The sequence below is a fragment of the Perca flavescens genome, chromosome 6, assembly GCF_004354835.1.
Source record: "Perca flavescens isolate YP-PL-M2 chromosome 6, PFLA_1.0, whole genome shotgun sequence".
Lineage (NCBI taxonomy): Eukaryota > Metazoa > Chordata > Actinopteri > Perciformes > Percidae > Perca > Perca flavescens.
Genome location: NC_041336.1, coordinates 38,460,436 through 38,481,392, shown reverse-complemented (window position 1 = coordinate 38,481,392; position 20,957 = coordinate 38,460,436). Strand labels below are relative to the sequence as shown.

Below are 20,957 nucleotides of genomic sequence, written 5' to 3'. Positions count from 1 at the left end.
TTTGGGATGACGATAATTAACAGATTTCTTGGCAGTGAATTAAAACTTTCTATTAAGCATTACTATCTCTTCCTTTGTGCCTCTCTGGAGCAAACATATTAGAACAATTTACCTCCTACACGCTGCAGGGTGGAGACTATATTTAACACCACACTATGAGAAATGGGGATGCTTTAACATTGGTTAGCATGGGAGGGGGGGCTTGCTTAATAGGACTTGGCTAAGCATGTGTAATTAAGAGCAGGGGTAAGTGGTGAGTTGCAGGGTGCATGGTGTGTGTGTGTGTGTGTGTGTGTGTGTGTGTGTGTGTGTGTGTGTGTGTGTGTGTGTGTGTGTGTGTGTGTGTGTTTGTTTGTGTGTGAGGGATATGGTAGCAGCATCAGGCCATGATGGAGTGCTTTGTGGAGCCAAACACCCATTCAGCAAGCTGTGTGCTCATTAATCCTGCCAAACTCCACTTGTTACATGCACGCACAGGAAATCATGAGGCTAGGTAAACAGGGGACTGCTGCGATCCATCACTGCACGCCAGTGAACACAGGAACACACTGATATGTAAGTGAACACCCTCTCTCTCTCTCTCTCACACACACACACACACACACACACACAGATGCAGTGTACAAGCAAAATGATAAGCTTACGCCCATATATAGTAGAAACACACACAAATCTGCATGAACCATACACATTTACAGAGATAAACAGATGCATACTAAATTATGATTTAAATTTGTATCTGTTATCTTACAGAAAGTACATATATCACTATTACACTATCACTATCAGAATGTTTTGCTTTGCTTTACATTGAGATGTAGAAGGGAAAAATAGCTCCCTTCTGTATGTTCCAGAGAAATCACATCCAGGGCTGGTGAAGGCCTGCACGCTATAAGTAGAAAGAAATACTGCCACAAAGCCTGGAAAGAAATCAATAGAGCTTGACCCTAGTTCGACCTCTCGTTGAATGGAGAAGTTATGGCATCACACTGGCCTTGACATTAGCTTATTTAATGTGTATTTTCCCAACAGCAGCTCTCTCTGCTCTCTGTTTCTCCTTCCTTTCTTTCCCCTTTTTCTTTTGTCTTTTCCTACTTGCTTCAATTGCTTTGTTTCCATCTCCTAAATGCTTGTGAATACACACACACAAACCTACATGCACATGCCCACGCACACATACACACACTCGCATCGCATGACAAATGCAGTATAAGGCCAGTTACACAGCCCAGTGGTTAGATGCAGTGTTGGAGCAGATCTGTTATATCTCTACGCCTGCCTGGCTGGAGCATTTACTGAAGCCATCAGCGAAACGACATTCCATATATCTTTGACAGAGAGGGGAACAATACTATTTACACCAATTTAGCCCTGGGAGGGGGGAATTTCCAGTTAATGGGCAACTTTTTTTTTCTCTTTGTTTTAACATCCAGTTTTCAAAATGGCCACCCTTCAGGGGGACAGATGAGACACGCTCCCGGGCTGCTACTCACATGCTAATAAACTCCATTACAATGCATCACGCACAACAACAAAAAACAAGGTAGTGTCTTCACAAACAAGTCTGGTTTCAATTTCCCTATATTCAGACACTCACAGTCTAGGCTGCTAAATAAGATATTAAATCCTTATGCATGAAGACTTGACCAATATTGAAGAATATCATCATTTCTTTTTCTACGATTACAGATTTTACAGCTTTAACTCTTCTTTTACGCTCTCCCTTTTCCATGTCATAGTGCAGTTGCAGGGTTCACCCACCCAACTGAGCAGCTCATAATGAGAGAGGCAGCCTGGGAACACAAGACCCGATAAGGTTAAAGGTCACGGGTCACCCAGGGGCCAATCAAGGGTTAGTGATGGAGCAGGTTCAGGTTTGGACTGGATGTAAAAGGCCAGCGGGGTCAGGTCACATCACAGAAAGGGCTAGCTGTCTGCTAGGGTCAGTAAAAGGTGACAAGAACACTGGGGTCTGTTTTCCCAAAACATAAAAAATACCATAGGCATAGATAACACTGTAGGTGTAGTAAGAAAAATAAGAGATTTTCAAATGGGTCAGAATTAGGATTGAAGGTTTTTCCATGATCTGAAAATAAATACTTGCTGGAAATATCACCCTTTTCCCAGGATAAGTTAAGTTATTATTTGGCTTATGTGGTAGAAGATGAAGTCTTCTAAAATAAAAAAAAATAAAAACGCACTATATAGAATCCTGTTTTTAGCATAACCTCATTTTAATTTTAATATGTCTGAGTGTACTGGCGAGTGTTTTAAGGCCATTTTTACAGTGCTGACCCGAGGTTATTACTGACAAGGCCTGTGTGCCAAATGGTAGATAAGGAAAATCAATCGTGTTATTTCTGTTATTTTGATGCTTTAAGGACCAGAAGTACTGCTGTTGGTTGTTTAGTTGTACCATTAGGGCTATCTACGCAACACTGCTCCACCTGTTGGGCACTCTGCTGTGTTCCCACTTACTCTAACAAGCCTAGTAGTCCTACAGTATGAGGCTGTACTACTACTAGTACTACTAACGCTAGCACACTGATGGTTAATAGCTGATAGCACTAGACTAGAAGTTAAAGGATCGCCAAAGTTACAATTACAATCCATCCTGAGGCAAATCATCCAATAGACATTTCACTTAAAACCACAAATGTCAACTTGCTGGTGGCACCAGAAGGAAAGTCAGGGGATCAGCAAAGCCGTAGGATTCATTCATCCCTAGAGGGACGCCAGCACACCGCTGGCATGGCTAAAGTTATTATGCCACACAGCTAAACAGTGGGATTTAATTTTAGCATGGAAATGAAAATAGAATAAACTGATTAAAAAGTTGATGTAGTTGTTTTACTGTAATTAATGCCATTTCAAGTTTGGACTATAGTAGCTACTACAGTTGGTAGCGTTAATGCAATTTTGAGAAGGCGTCTTTATTACATATTATATAGGTATATGACTGAATAAAGATAGACAAGCAAACACATGCCAGTAATTCTGGGAATATTTCTGCCTAGAAACTGGAGCTAATTTTGACAAGCAATCCAAGGAAAATATCAGGACCTCAATTCCTAATATTCAACCCTTTAGAAATGTGCACAATAATGACCAAACATACATTATATACATACATTTATTATAAACACAAGATGTGGCCATACTGGAAATGCAGGCTAAAAAAAAGCACTTTTTTTTCTAGCAGGATCAGTTTTTCTTTAACCTTCTAGCACTTCACAAACAACTGCCTAGATTTCGGTGTAGAAATGAGTAGAAAAGAAAATTATGGGCAACAGCTTCCTTTAGACCTTATTCCTCCTCTCATCTTCCCTTCTTATGAAAACAGAAATGACCCACTGAATGCTTCGAACCCCTGTATCAATGCCTAACTGACAGAAATGGAGCTCTACCTCCCTCCTGCCCAGCCTACACAACACAAACAGACTTACAATGAAGCCTGTATGAATAGAGACCTGTCAATCACAGGAAACCCCATCCATCACCAGGCAATATACAAATGATCATCTCCTAGAATCATAATCACCAGACGTGAGCAAGTCTACCTACACACACACCCACACCCACAGGTACTGTAGATAAATGCACACAGACACAAACAGTCAAACACAAAAATACACACATTCACATCCAAATGCACATAAACATACACACAGCCCATCCAGAGTGTTGGCGCCCAGACTGTAGAAGTCATCAGGGACCTGTAAAGCATTACCCTCTGTGTGACTCGAGCCACTCCAGAAATAGCCTGTGTAATGTATTCTAACCGCCACCGTCTCTTTTGCACAATAGTGCCCTTAATAACACACTCCATTTCTGTTGGCATAAATAAGGGCTCCATTTCCATCTTATTTCATGCAAATGAGAGCGCCGGCGCCCAAACAGGTAGTGGGAGTAGTGTGTGAGTGGAGTGTGGAAGTGTGTAGTCGCTGAGTGTAGTGGCATGATTGGGGCCGAGTGAATTCAAATGAGCTTTGGAGAGACCCCACAATGTGCCAACGACTCCCACGCCAGCCTGCCAACTGCGTGACAGACAACGTCACTTACGGGCCCCGCAGCCTGCACAGGGTGCCATTACAGGGGCCTACGCAAAACCAATATTTATCCAGGCAAATGGTTCTCTGGAGAGAGATTATTGACGTAGACACAAGACTAGTGCTCCGGTAGTAGGCGCTGGTGCAGCCCACTACCATGCCATCTCTCGTATTTGCGGATTCCATTGGTTCACTGTGTTTCAGAGAGCAGTGATTGCTCCCTTTTGTCTAACCATGCCGAGTACAAGCAACGTCAGCAAGAGGCATCTGGATTGGCAGTGTTTCACACTAGGGATCATGTAACTGACTAGGACAGGCTTTTCTGAAGACATGTCTGCACATTGATTATGTAAAAGTGCTATTTAAGTGCTATATCTCCTGTGACATCATTGATAATGGTGTGGTCAGAAGTGAAACAGGGCACCCTGATCCAAGTGTCCATCCTCCAGGAAGTCAGGATGGCCTTTCAGTATGTCTGCAATTAACTTCTTCATCCTCGCTTCACAACTCGTCCCATCATCTGAGTTTTGTCTTGTGTAAATGCGTAGTGTGTCCTCATTCCATGTTTTGTAGTCAAGGTCCTACCAGCAAATTAGCGCCCGGACATTGCTCGACGTCTTTTCTCTGATCTTCCATCTTCACTTTAACACTTTAACACTTCACCTCAAACTTCTAATAGTTACTTAACAGGGTACTCCAAATTTAGCCTTGCACTCCTATAACATTGTCTGACTCACAAGGGACAGTGGAAATAGATGCAGCAGAACCAGAGATATCGTCATTTTTATTCCATGCATTCTTCTTGTAAAAAAACCTGCCGCATACCCAGAATGCAACTCAAGTTGTCTGTCGACAGTTCAGTCAGATTTGAGTGTGTGATGCTAACAGCAGCTCACGTAGTCTCAAGTCCCGAGCCTCAAGCAGAGATGAGGAGTGGGCTACAAAGGTCTGGTAAGCTCACTTCTTTCTATCTCCATGCAGATTTTTTTTCATTTTCAAACTACGTCTTCATCTGAAAGATGCTGGAGCCTATGATGTCATCATCATCATATGGTGTCATTCAGTGACACGACTCGGGTTAATTAACCGGCTCTTCGGTCAGTTCGTCAACACTAGTGTTGAAGTGCTGCGAGTCAGTCAACCTCCTCTAACTTTTGCCTGGTGAGACCGTCCTGATCTGGCGAGCTCCAGTTTTCTACTCGCAGATCAGTCAGAAAATTTGGAGCCGTTCGCCAAACAACCGACCAATCAGCGTTGGTTTTGAGGCGGGTTTAGATGTGACGCAACGAGAAGCCACTGTTAGTCTAAACAATGTGGCGGCTTCCACAGATGAGATGAGCGTAGCTACCGTGCAAGTTTTATCTGAATTAGAACGTATTCCTTTATTGAAAGAAGAGAAAAAAAAGAAGGCACTGGAGGCTTTTCTCGGAGGAAAAGATGTTTTTGCTCTTCTCCCGACTGGTTTCGGCAAGAGTTTGATCTGATTGGTTGATATGGCCCGTCTATCACCAACATAGGTGGTGATAGACAGATGGTTTATCCAATCAGCTAACCAGGATTTTCGCCCCTTCCCAAAAGTTCTCCAACGGAAAGTTCCCAGATGGATATGCCGAGCAAATGTGAAAAAATGTGAGTCAGGTTACTCTAACGTAGCTACAGCCAGTCAAACGATAGCATGGCAACTGCAGAAACAGGAGACCCATCGACAGAACTTGAGCCCCCTCCTCTTTCACTGAAGTTGCCGGTGTGGAAGTATTTTGGATTTCCAGTGAGTTATGTTATGTGACACATGTGGTCTCAGAAAATCAAACCAAAATCATATTTGATTTTTCAAGAAGTACAAAAACAGTCTAACCGGGGATTTCCACTGGATGCGTAACGGCTGCGGACCGGCTCCGCTGCGTGTCTGCTGCGTGCTCCGCCGTCCGTCAATACCCACCAGGTCCGGATTTGTTTGCGGAACGGCTGCGGCCGTGACTGACAGCTGTAGTCACGAGGACCCACAAGTTCTCGCAAATTCACGTAGAATAGAACCACAAAACCAACAACAGTTAGTTTCCATCCAGAGGAGTAGAGGGGAAACGACTCTGTGCCGTGTTTTCAAGGTGTAGTGCAGGCAAATATGATCGGCCGTGAGCACGGTGTATTTTATTTTGAAAATTAACCGGATATTTATTTAGTTTCTTTGCTTGACTTCCTGTCCTGCACTATCTGCCGTGTGCTGAATTGCTGCGGAGCTCTCCGTCGTCCGTCAAAAATAGAAGCTCTGCGTATATCTGATGCGGAGGGCTGCGGACTGACGGAACTGGGACGGAGTCGGGACGCAGACGTTCCGCAGACGTTCCGCAGTCTGTGGAAATACACAGATTGACTTTAATGGAAACCTAATGACTCCGGAGACGTTCCGCAGACTTTCCGCATCCAGTGGAAATTGCCGGTAAGATGCAACTGTTGTTGCAGATTGACTGTTTGTTACCTCATAATGAGTTGTAGGATGAGTGTGTGAAAAACATAAAACATTATGCTGATGTGAAATTTTGTAATCCTTGATTGAATCCTATTTTGTTATTGAGTTTGTATCCATCTTTGGTGGATTTTGGTGGTTTTCAATGTGGGCAGTTCTCTGACAGCTCTTTCATTTGGGTTTTATTTTGTTGAAGTTTGAGTTTCTTTGGAGTTTCTTTTCCACCCTAGTAGGCAGACATGTAGGCATCACTTTCAGTGAAAAAAGACATACCCAGCATCAGGTGTTCAGAGCAACATGAGAAGAGCTTAGCTTCAGTCACCAGAACGTTGTATCAATCAGTGACAATGAAACAAAATCAACATAAATGTATTTTGAAATTCTTACATTGACTCAGTGGAACCAAAGTTGATTATGATTAAATGACACATTTGGCAAACACAGCCCTTAGAAGCGGGAAGTAGAGGTGGAGAGGAGAAAAGGTTTACAGGGGTGGATGGTGGTCAGATAAAACAGCTCCACACTCGCTTCAAGGAAAGGTTAATGTCTCTCTCTCGCTTACTCCATCTCTCCCTCCCCTCGCTTTCCCAGCTGAGGTCTGTGTGACTTACAGCAGGTCCAGACTGCATTAGATTAAATCATAAATTACCCAGCCACCCCCATATCTGCATCCCCCCCCACCCCGCCTATCTCACTCTTCCCTCTCCCGTCCTCTCCCTATCTCAATCTCGCTCTCCCTTTATTATCTTATATTCCATTCCCCATGTATTTCTCCTGCTTCCCCACTATTATTCCTCCCCAGCTCCAATCATTATTCCCCCCTCCCCATTTCTTTTGCTCTTCCTGTACTCTACTATATGAATGCCTTCCTGTAAAGAGATCTACTACAGTAGGTTTGGACAGCAGGCCATGTAGTGTGATGTGGTGTTTGGTCTTATAGTGTGTTTTTGAGTGGGGGTGTTGTAGTGTGGTATAGGCCTTCATGCTAATATGTTTTCTCAGTTTGCTATAAAAACATCAGGGGGGAGAGACCAAAGACCATGGTAAAAAATAATGGAAGTAGCAGCAGTAACGTTAAACCATGGGTTTGTAGAGTACAGTTTTGAAGCCTTGAGTTTGGCAATTTGGCCATTTCCATCTTGTTTTTTTTAAACCGGTCTTGACAATTTTTGGACGAGAGGGTGGAGCTGGGGAGGATGACGCTGCACTAAGCTAAAAGCTAACTGTGGAAAGTTGTCGATATCAAACTGAAGCGACTTTTACCGGCGAGTAAACACCGACCTCCTGGGACTGGCGCTATTCACAGAAACTTGGCAAACTTCCCCTTAAGTTACCAGCTAGCACTAAAGCTGGCTAGCTGGCTTGGTTGGCAAGATGTGACTGAGCAAGACATTTTTAGGCGACAAAATGTTCCAACTAACTTTGATGAAGTGAAAACACAGTTAAAGGGCCCTATCTTGCACCCGGCACAGTGCAGCCCAAAGCCCGACACAAGTGTCTTTGCTAGTTTAAAACCGACACAGTTGTCAGTTTCCCGTCCAGCGCCCGCATTGTTTAAATAATAAATGCACCTGCCCCCATCTTTGCGCCCACGTGCGTGCTGGTCTTACAGGAAGGTGTGTTCAGGTGCATTCTGGGTGTATTGCTATCTTGAGGCAGCGGGAAGTGATTGCGCCATTGACCAACAAAAACCTGGTCTAAAGTCAATAGCGCAGCATTTAATTGTTATTTTAACAGAGCATTAGTAAAATGCTCCTAGGCTTATGCACAGCGCGTGCACACTATGCTTGTTACACACACACACACACACACACACACACACACAAACATGCAAAAGATTACAAATAAAAATATTACGGTGCAAATCCTCCATCATAACAGCAATGCGCCAAGGTCCAAACGCGCCTGGCTTTTAAAGGGAATGGGATGAGATGATCTCTGATTGGTTTATTGCATGTTACCCCCAAAACACACCTATGAATTAACGAAGACACTAATTTCAATTTTGAACCATGCGCACGGACCCTTTGTTCTGCCGTCAAACTAGCAAAAGTGGATTTAGACACGCCCTAAACACACCTGCGCCAGGCGCTTCACGCCGTGTGCTTAGATCGTTAAAATAGGGCCCAAAGAGTGAAAGTTAAAGACAAAAACATGGACATGGACACCACCCAAAAACAAGTTCACGGCTATTTCAATGTACACATTGCAATGGATACACGTTGCTAAGTCTCTGTCCTGATTGACAGGTCAGAGTGTAGCCACGCCCCTAAAGCACGACCTGCTTTATCATCAATTGTATTGCTGTATTGAAGAAGACTTGAAACTAGCGAGTGAGACCATTAAATTAACTTGCATGGCAGCTGGATTCTTGCAGCTTCTCAGATGGTTCTGTGTTAACAAGGACATGCCATGTCTTTATTCCCTTTATTTCTTCTACAGATCAAGAATTAGTGCTCGGGACATATAGCTTTAGCCTCACCATTTCATGTAGTCATCAAAAGCATATTTAATACCACCTACACAATATTAAAAACGTGTCAGCTGGAAAAATGAAGATCATGTGGAGACAGAATTTTCAACCAACTCATTAAGCTAACATTAGCTTAATTAACTAACTAGCTACAGCTGATAAAATGCTACAATTAAAAGGACAAATAGCCAGCAAATTTGATAGTCACCAGCTAGAAATGATAAACAGACCCATTGTTTGAAATATTACTAATCCTCTTAAATGGTAAATCCACCAGTTACCGTGGTTTATCAAGAGTATTCTCTCCTATTCCTATTGTATTGTATGCTGGTATGGACATAAATTGGGGAAGATTGTTAAAACCTGTGGAAAAATCATTGGTAAGCAACAGGTAGACCTGTACCAACTATATCTGACCAGATTGGCACAGAAGGCAGACAAGGTTTGCATGGATACGACTCATCCACTGTCAGTGGAGTTCAAGCCGCCCTTCTGGTCGTAGATATAGATACCCTAACGCCAGAACCAACCGAGCAAAAACTCATTCATTCCCATGGCAATAACCCAATTAAATAAGATGTGGGGAGGGGTATGACTGGAGGATATGTGAAGTACTGTGCAGTAGGTTTCATTTATTTATGACATTAGGCCATTTAGGGAAGTGCAACATACTCCTTTTTACTGTATTCTATTTATTTATGTGTGCATGTTATGTGTTAGATAAATAGTGCTGTAGATGTCTGGTTAAATGTTTGTGTTGTGAATTATGAGTCAATATGCCTGTAATGTACAACAAATTGCCTCTCGGGGACATTAAAGTTTTCTAAGTCTAATTATGACTATGCCAGTTTCTAATCGAAATTGTTAATTGTACCAAGAACCTTCTTATTTTTATTTAATATTTTTTTTTTTTTGTGATGAAAAAAGGTTTCCATCTTTAGGTTTCTTTATTTCCTGTGTATTCTGGTTTTGGTAACTGCGGTCCTGCCCCCTAGCGCACACATTACTGTTACGTCCAAGTATGATGACAGACACCTATGTGTACGTTTCCACACATCGTCGCTTATTGTTTATAGACTTACAGGCACAGAGGCAAGTTCCAGGCTTAACAGATCGGTGGTGGGATAAGTAAAAGAAAAGAAAAAACAACATTCCCTCTATTCAACCCCCGCACACCTTGCTCCACTGCTCCACTGGAGAAAAAAGGGGAATAAAATAGAGTGACCCTGCCACTGGCGGCTCTCTTTTTCCCCCACGGTTCTCTTCTTCCTCCCCCTTGCCGTGTGAAATCAAATTTCCATGTGGCTCCCGTATCTGTTGCACAGCAAGGTGATTTATCAGGGATGCAAAGAGCATGCAGAAACAATCTTTATTACATCCATTTCCTGCTTGTCAGCTGGGATCATGTTGGCTGTTCATTAAAGGCGCGGCGCAGGTGAGGAGAATGCATCCCGATGCCTTGATAGATTGTCTGCTCCCCTGTGGTGACAGCAGCTGGATGGATTGAACAGCGGGGAGCAAGGAGGGAGGGGGAAAAAGCGCTGACTCCGTCGCTCCCCCTGTCAGACACACTTTTACATAGCCGGCCAGTGTCATTTCTACCAAACAGCCCCACATGCACACGCACACGCACACTTCTGACACACTTTGGACTTGAGCCAGGAGGCTGCCTTAATGCATGGATGCACGCACACACACACGCACACACACACAAATGGAAAAATGCAGAGACACATGCATTGTAAAGATGAAGTTTATCTTATTACACAGTTACCAACCTTGGCGCTCTTTGTTGAAAACACCAGCATGATAAACGTCTATGAGGATAAAATACACAACAATAACTATAACCCTAACTTTTGCCAAATTCAAAAAAAGATAACTTATTAAAATAAATATTAACTTTAATAACCAAAAATAACACTCATACAGGTAATGTGTTGCTTGGCAACAAATTTGTTTAGCTACCTGCCAATGACTTTGTTGCTTGCTGGGGAAAGATAATCGTGATAATCCTGCTCTTTGTCTAACTGCAGTGTGTTACTGTGTGTAACACTTTTTTTTAAATGTGCAGTTATTCGGGAAATGAGGGTCTGTTTTGTTTACACTGCATAGGAAAAATACAGTGTGCGCTCAGATATTAGAAGTCACTACACTATGAGGTTAACACATACAAGTGTATATATACGTTTTTTCAGTATAAATCAATTAAAAGCAAAAGCTGTTCTTTTTACTTAAAAGCTGGATTGCTTCTTTTTTTTTTAATGCAGTAGTATGTCAGTGGTAAGTCACACAACACCAGCTGTTTAGAAATCACTGTAAAAATATGGTGGAGTGAATATTTTGGATGACTAATATGTTGAATACTGTACTAATGGTAATGTTCGGCAAAGCCCTCAGATGATAGCATCCCCCAGGTGCAGACCACGTAGTGTATCATGACCCTGTGGATTATGATCACGACCCAAGAAAACCAACTAAACAAATGTACCGTACAGTTCTAAAAATTCAAATTTCATTATCTAAATGGACTTTTTAGAAATGCAAGGTTTCTGTAGGACACTGACACACTCAGTATCAATGTGACACGCAGCATGAGCAGACTGTAGAGTTAACACTTTTAATGCTGCATGGACACACCTCATTAAGTCAATCAGCTGAGAGCGTAGAATATGAAAAATACAGCTCTACCTCTTACTGCAGCTACGTAAGCCTTCATAATCAGCCATAAAATGTTTTATCACCGCTTCTACATCAACAGATAAATACATACAGTATGACAACACACTGTAAATACAGCTCTATATTGAGGCCCATATTATTTCCCTCAGTGGACTGCTTTCAAGGTACAACTATAAAACCCCACCATCTTCACCTTACTGTAATTCCTAAGACATAAAAAGGAAATGTGTACATCTGCTACAGAGTGCAGTAAAGAGAAGACAGGATTGGCTGAAATTAGTGTTTACCTGTATATACACTACATGCTATTGTGCCGCTCCGCAAAGAAGACAGCATATCTTGCTCTTTGCAAAACAGTGTGACATTAAACTGTCCCGCATTTCAGGAATCTCTACTCACTGAGCTCACTGAATTATCTTTGACACTGCTCAGTCTTCTTTGTGTATATTCCCCCACTTTCCTTTGTCCATCCATCTATCCATCCATCCAGCCATCCATCTCCCTTCCCCAGTCTAATTTGTGTCCTGCATCTCTCTCTGTGTACCAAAGACATGTAATGACAATGACGTAAGCGCCAATCAATATTGGAGTGCTATTGGGCCACCGAGCCAGGGGGGGACGGAGGCCATTGTTGATAGCAGGGTGACAGGGACACTGTGGGGCTGTCATGAGCTAAGGTGGGTGGAAGGTGGATGCCATTTCACTGATAAATCTATATCTCAAACCCACTAATGACTATTAAATGCTGTTTATGTTGATGTAAACTATATGTAGTCTGGATCAACAACAGTACACTTCTAGGATAATTGCCGGATGTTTCACCGGATGTCCCTCACCTTCCGCTCTCTGTGTGTTGCCGTTCTCAAACTCTGCTCGCTTCGGGAACTAACAACAAACTTTTGATAGATTTTTGAAAGAACTGCAAACAACCCAGAGTTTTTTTCTCCTATTCTGGAATGTATGTGTGGTAAAGCAAGGGCTTACTCCACAGCGCTGTGGCGATAGGTCTGGTAATGCGAGACTACACTAAAAATGTGCGTAGGAACTACCCATGTGAACAAGAAAGTTGCAATTTATCAAACGTGCATAGGCAGACATTTACATAATGAACAATGATAAATATCACCTGTTCCATATTAATCTGCTTGTCCACATACAGGCTCTATAACATACAGAAACATATGATCAATTTCATCTTTCACATCTCTTTGAAAGTCCTAGAAGTCTTAAAGTAGAGTTACTTGTTGTAGACAAAAGTAGCAACTGAGAGAGATGAAGATGTGAAATATCACAGACAATGAGGTGAAGATACTGTAGCATCCCAGCAGCAGGCATGCAGCAAAGCGTCCCAGCATGTCGTTGCTGTTCATTTTCTTAATTTATCATTTGGTTTATAAAACATGACAAAACCATGATAAAGGCCCATCACAATATATTGGTAGGCTTTCACATCAGGGACCTGGTCCCAGATCTGAGTGCATTTGACCCCAAAGTCCAGTTTGCGTGATTAGTGTGAACACTGTGTAGCCTACCGTGGGCACGTCCACTTGAAAAGGTGGTCTTGAGTACGGTTCACGTGTAGCACTTGGGTACGGTTCGCATCAGGCAAACAAAAAACATGCATCAGGCAATTGGACTACTATTTAAATGTGAGTAGCAGTCGGCGGGTAGAGTTGCAAAGGCATTTCTCAAAGCCGCCAGTCTCATCTACATGTCACACGATGATGATGGAACAACATTACTATTATGTGAAAGCTGAGCGGTGGGGGGACAGTACGAATTAATCGTACCGAATTTAAAGATGCTCTGAGAACCCAATTTGACGGCATCAAATTCTTTGTTTTGTTCCGACCAACAGTCGAAAGACATTATATTTAGTATAATGTAAGACCAAGAAAAGCAACGGATTCCCACATCTGAGAACCTGGAACGATTACATTTTTGAAAAATGACTTAAAACAATCTATTATCACAGTAGTTGCAGATTCATTTTCTGTTGATCGACTATTTGGTTATTCTTCTAATTATTGCAAATAATGCAATGAAGATCTGCTTCATTTGTTGTTCTATAATTAACGGGGTTAGACTGTCAGTGATATAGAGTAAACTGGTCAGGCTCTCCGACTGTGTGCACAGATGGTTTACAGCCCGTTGCTACCTTACAAATATACTAACTATATAATGTCAAACTTTCTCTCTACTAATGTGTCTAATGTGTCATAGCTGAGAACGCTAAATAGGGTTGGGTACCGAAACGCCGACGTAAACGGTAGTAACGAGACCGAATAAGAACGAAAATTCCGGTGCCTTGTTTCGGTGTCTGACTTTTTGTTTTTCAGAAGCATCGCTGCACGGGACTCTACGTTACCGTTAGCTAGTAGCTGGATTAAACCCAACGGTTAAAATGCTGACAGCTTACGTTAAGCGGTGTAAAGTGTGGCTGTATTTCCCTGGAGAGGATCCCAACAGCGGGACGTAACGGTCTGACTGCAGCTGCAGAAAAACAACACAGACACTTCTGTTCTCAAGTTTTCATCATTTTAGCACCGGTATCGAAAAAAAAAAAAAAGATACCCAACCCTAATGCTAAATGACATCCTGCTAAAACCAAACAGTTTCATTTGACAGTTCCACAACTTAAATCATGAATTAGCTTTTATTTTGCTTTTAAATTGTTGCACTGTGTTTTTAAAAGTGCAACAACAGGACAACAGAAAATACACCTGATTTAGATTAATCAATCAAAATGAATCCAGACTGATTACAACTGAATGTTAGTAACGGATCCTCTGGTTCTCCTAGAGACGCAGGTGCTCAGTGAGCCACCACTTAAAGACCAAGATGAAATAGATATGGTAATTGCATAATTGTGCTGTGAATAAAATTTTCTAAATGCAAAACGTAAATGTACATGTATAGAATCTATCGATCACTTACATGGTTGACAGTTTGTGTGTTTGTAAATTAGAAAAGGAGTTTAACACACCTGTTTACCACTATTGGTCTGTTGGTGCACATGATCAGAAATGGTTCTTAAATGTACACACATTCTAAAACACAAGAAGAAATGGATCAACCGGATTTTAAGCATATAAATAAGCATACGCAAGTTTTATGCACATAATTGCGCATATGCACGTTGGTAAATGAGGCCCCTGATTTTATTGAGCTGTGTTTTGTAAGGCTCATGCTCTATTTAGTACAGTAATAAAATGAAATCTAATGCAAATGATGCAAGTAGCAAATAGACTGAAAGAGGAGAGTCAGAAGGAAACCCAAACACAGGCATACAAATTGAAGGTGGCATGGTGAATGTGATTCAATGCTTGTAGAGGACCAACATCAGATGCCAATTACATTACCTCTAAAACAGAGGGATTGGATTGAAGGGTGGACATAGAGAAGGAGGAGGGAGGGCACTTTCACTCAAAGAAAAATAATTTATTTCATTGTGATATTAAAATCAATAGGCATCGATTGAAGGGTTGCTAAAGGTGAGCGCGTACATGATCCTTTCAGCTGTGAGAGGCAGACTGTCCAAGAGGGAGAGACGGAGAAACAGAGGGAAGGGAAAAAAATGGTGGCTAGAGGAAGAAGTCACCTCCTAGTTAACAAAGAGGTAACAGGGAAAAAAGAAGAGGAAAGACCAAGAAAATGAGAGAAAGGAAAAGACGGAGAGAGAAAGAGAAAGAGTGAGGGAGCTCTTGCCCTGTGGAATCAATACAGAGAGGTGGACCAGAGTACAATAGCCTCAGAGGAGAAGAGATTCAGTGGAGCAAGTCTAATACTCTGTTCCCCACACACACACACACACACACACACACACACACACACACACACACACACACACACACACACACACACACACACACACACACACACACACACACACACACACACACACACACACACACACACACACACACACACACACAGGCCCCCTCTCTGCATCCTTTTTACTCTTGCCTGACATTTCCCTCTATATCCTTCCTCTATTTAATTTCTCTTTTTTTTCTCTCTCGCTTGCTCATTCTGTATCCACCTTCCACCCCTCGCCACCACTACACACACACACACACACACACACACACACACACACACACACACACACACACACAAGAGCTGTATGTATGCAGAGGGATGCATGGCAAAGACAAGGCCTTCTGTCCACAGCAGTCTGCCATAAAAGCAGCATCTTTCATCAGAAACAGTCAAGTAAGAATCAATCAACACACATCCAGGCACATAGACATGCTTAGATGCAAGTGGAGAAAAAAAAACACCCACACCAATATGCCATTTCTTAGAATTATGACAATTTTATAGTACATTTTCTCCGAGTCCACTTTCTCACACACGTACAGCAGAGTCAGAGCCACTTGGATGCAAAAAAATGTACACTGTAACACACACACACATACAAAATAGCACACTCCAACACTACTCCAGCTTTATCAGCACTTGAGACTAGTGTGGCTTCAATTAGTTCTTGATGAATGAGCCCATAAGATGCCACTCTCTCATTTCCCTTGTTGCCAGATATCCCAGCAATCAGAGAGAAATGAATTCTCATTGTGGCGTGACTGAGACGAAGATGACGGTGGTGGAGGTGGATGGGGGGGAGGAGCACTAACATAAATCATTCACCCTCTCCACTGAGGGCCAGAGTTCAGTTTCATCACACCAAATTTTACAAGTCTTTGCAAATCTGAAATCTTTTTGGATAGCCAACACCAAAGCCAGTCACAAACTCTTGCAGAAAATTGGGCTATACAATTTCCTAAGAAAGAAGCATTTGCCATATATTTTAGATGTCTGCTCCTGGCCTTATTGTATTAAGCAGGAAGGTGTATGGTTAAAATGAAACTACTAGCTAGTACAGAACCAGAAAGAACCCAAGCATGAGTCCTGTTACAAACTAATATTTTGTGTTTGTAAACAATCCAAAATGTATGGCACAATGTTCTTATTTTGGCTAGAAAATCCACATCTGTATAATTAATCAACTGTATTTAATAAGCATTATGTACCCAAGTACCATACCTATTTAATGCAATCCAATCAGTCTGTGTGACAGTGAAGGTTAGACTCACCATCATCAATGATGCTGACCACGACTCCATTACCAGTGATATTGTTGCTCCAAACTGGCATCACGTTCAGGTCAAAGCCACTGGAGATGTACTCGCCCTGTGCAAACTAAGCACACACACACACACACACACACACACACACACACACACACACAACCTTGTTATCACAAATTAAAAGGACCACAGCAATGAGATGTTTATTGTTAAACATACAGTAACCTCAAAAGCATCTCTCACTAGCAGTAAGCGGAAGACCACTACCTGCGGGTTAGTTTTTTTTTTTTTTTGTTATTTGCACCCATTTCACCCAGTTTTCTGCTTACCACCTGACCCAGTAGCCTGGCTGACCGGCTACATTCATTACGCTGTTACTTAGTGTTGCATCATCTCCCCCCCCCCAAAATTATTGATAAAGGAATCAGATTTACATTTACATTGACATTTGTGTGCTTAAATGCTGAGTTTGCAACGGCCGTTACATTACGTTACATTACGTAAATTCACGCTGTGTTGCATTATTGCACTGTGCCACCTGCATACGTACAAACTTAACTGTGCCAATCGAAAGAGAAAATTGACCTGTTAATGGTAGAAATATGTTTTCTCTCTCTTCCAAATGATGGAATGTGTCGATAAAAGAAGCAATGCCAATAATATGGCAAAGCGCCTGTTTGACTACTGTAACATCAAACATTTACATTGATTCAGTCTTAGAATGCTGTGCTCAGAGTCATCTTCTTTATCTACTACAGTTGTCCTGTCCTGCATGTTCATTGCAGGGAACATTACAAAGCGCCATAGCCATAGACGCAGTGTTCAGCAGGCAAACATTTGGCAGAAGCACAACTGTTGCTGCCAAAGAAAGAATTTACTTATGACAAATTGCTTTGTTTCACTTCAGTTTTTAATCTATTTAAAACAACTCATAAGAAGATTGTTAAAGTATCAAAAAGTACAATAAGCGGTGTCAGTATCCAGTATTGGTGGTATCAATAAAATCCTACTGATACTCATTTCCATTTCCAGTGAGCTATTGCCCACTCATGTTGTTCTCTTGAGGTCTACATACTGTATTTGAATATAATTTCTGCAGAATCTGTGCTATGTGTGCATGGGTGGATATATTTATTCTAAGTTTAACTCATGTTTATGTGAGAGAGTGTGTGCACATTATTGCCTATGAGGGCATGCACTTAGACACCGCATGTGTGTTCAGAGTGCCTACAGACACAGACACACAGACACACACACACACACACACACACACACACACACACACACACACACACACACACACACACACACTCCCCTGGTGAGCTGTTTGTTCCCTATTGTGCACTCCCTTCCTCTCCATCTTCATCATGATGACAACAAGAGAGTTGAAGCCTCTAGAAACAATCACATGGAATATCATATGGTGTGTGTGGATGTCTATGTATGTGGGCAGCTGAGTTTGTTCACTGCTTTTGTGTGTGTGTGTGTGTGTGTGTGTGTGTGTGTGTGTGTGTGTGTGTGTGTGTGTGTGTGTTTGGGAGGTTGCATCTAAAGAGCAGTGCTGCTTTGTAGTGTGTGAGAATAAAGCAGATGAATGGAGGCAGCTACCAAGCTAACGTGCACCAGAGCACGAGGACTGGCCCTGGGGAGTGTGCACACATACACAAACACAGAGGGTACACAGGCACACATATGAGCAAAAAAACAAGCACACACACCTTTGTGAACTTGGATTTAAGCCCACAGTGAAGCATCTTGAACGATGACTCACTCACACATACACACACAGTCATGAAGTGAAAGCCAACAACACAAGCTTCACACTTAAGCGTGCACAGAATCATAATCATCCTCTGAAGCACTAGAACACAACCAATCCTATCAGTCTAGCATATATACATACATGCACACACACACACACACACACACACACACACACACACACACACACACAAACGAATATAAATAATGTACATGTATACAGAGTTGTGAAAAAGCTCATGCAACACAACACAAGAGCACAAAACATTTTAACCATTTATTTATGTCCACATAGATACACTTTCTCTAAGCAGAAGACACACATGCTTTCTCTGCCTTTATCTTAGCTGCCCCTCAGCTGTAGCATACAAACACACTTCCTATTTCTCTCTCGCTCTCTCGCTCACACACACACACACACACACACACACACACACACACACACACACACGTGTACATCTACCAAAGCAAGCACACCCAGGATGCTGTATGGATTTTAGCAGATTTGAACAAGCTCCTCTGGACTCAGCCTAAGCAAGGATACAATAGAGTCCACTTGCCTTCGGACGTGTGTGTGTGTGTGTGTGTGTGTGTGTGTGTGTGTGTGTGTGTGTGTGTGTGTGTGTGTGTGTGTGTGTGTGTGTGTGTGTGTGTGTGTGTGCTGCTCACCCATGATGTACACACCAGCTTTTAGCAAACATACAAACAAAGCACGCTAACACAGACACACACACACACACACACATACACACAGACACACACACGTCTGGTCCTGGCAGGCTACCAACCCTGAGCAGATTACTGACCCTCAATCAATATCCACGTCCACCAGAGACTGATTAAACACAAAGAACGAGAGCAGGGGGGGAGGATGAGAGAGAGAGAGAGAGAGAGAGAGAGAGAGAGAGATGTGTACTTAACCTTAAAATGCTTTACATTTTCCTTGATTATTGAGTTAATGATGATTATGTTCTATGGTTTAGTTTAAGTAATCAAGCTATATAATTATGGTTAGCTATATATTTCAAAACCTGTTTGGTGCATTTTACAAATGTTCATGCATCATACTGTGTTCTATGGCTGGGACGGTATGGATTTTTGTTCTTATCGCGGTGAAGAAGCGTATCACCGTGTCACGACTGCGATATGGCGGTTAACCGCAACCGCCTGTTACAAGAGTAGCGTAAGTTCGAGCGAGAGCGGCAGGGTCGTTGGGTGAGTGGCGTCAGTGCCTGTGTGGTCGCGCAAGGAGAGCGAGCGCTGAGGGTGGCGTAGGAGTGCGGCTGGGAGGAAAAGTGAGAGGAAAAAGAGACAGCAAAGACAATGTCAAGTCATTTAAAAGTGTACAATAAGACAACAAGCTTCTCAAGACATGGTAGCTTCATATGTTTTCATTACTGCCGGTAAAGTGAAGGGTTTTACCCCCGAAAAAGCATCGGCTTTAACGTTAACAACATATGTTGTAGCACAGTAGTCTCCGTTTCAGCTCAAAGTGAGAGACGTTACCGTGTTTTGCTGCTTTCTCTCCTCTCGGCAGTCCGCTAACTTGTTGCTCTCTCTACCGATCTAAGCTGCTCTGTTCTAGGCTACAAAAACTTGCATGCAGGCTAAAGTTCAACGTGCTGTTTTTTTTCGGGATTAAGCTATAAGCACAAGGAAAGTCTGCTAGCTGCTAGGCTAAGGTACGCGGGTGTAAAGTGCAATAGTAAAACACTGCAGCGCTATGCTGTCCAACTCAGCTGAGAACGGAGAACTGTTCTTCCCTTCTCTACTGTGTATTATATTAATTTTTGCCTGTACATATAGTACTCAAGGTTAGAAATAAATTATCATAAATCGGACACAAAAAAGGAATCCCCCATATATTTAATGGACTGTCCAATTTTTTATTCTCCATAATCTCTTGAATACAGGATAGAAGACAGGCAATGATGATAACTAAACAACGACTATTGTGTTCATTATATTTCATATCACACGACATATACACTCCTGTAACTTTCACCGGCAAAATTCTTTTATTTTATAAATAAATAAAAAATGCGGTGATGACGGTGATGGTGTCACCGCCGGTATTGCAGTGATGCGGATATCGCCACAGCCTGTGTTTAATAAAATAAACAATCTTGTCAATAAAATTCAACATTTAAGAGCAAAGATTATTCACATCTCAATCTCATATAGAAAAGCTGTGTCAGATTTTTCTTTCACTTCAGCTTCATTTCCCACCCATCTCTCCTTCTCCCTTCCTGCATTCATGTCTCTCCCACTCTCCGCCCCCATCCTGACTCTCACTCCACCATTTTGCCCCGAGAGCTGAGGTGTCAGTCAATCTTTTGCCGGTTGCCGTGGTGAATCTTTAACCCCACCCCTCCTCTTCCTGGCTCTGTCAGATTACACCCTCGCATGTCAGTCAAGAACATCAGCCGTTTCGATTGGCT

General features: G+C 42.3%; 1 protein-coding gene across 1 annotated transcript in view; it reads right to left on the bottom strand.

Moving 5' to 3' along the window:
• Positions 1–20,957, bottom strand: part of LOC114557388 (proprotein convertase subtilisin/kexin type 4) — a 256,104-nt gene that overhangs the window by 174,553 nt on the left and 60,594 nt on the right. The window contains exon 6 of the mRNA XM_028580817.1: positions 16,762–16,867. Within this exon, the coding sequence (XP_028436618.1) occupies positions 16,762–16,867 (106 nt within the window). The remainder of the gene's footprint in view (positions 1–16,761; positions 16,868–20,957) is intronic.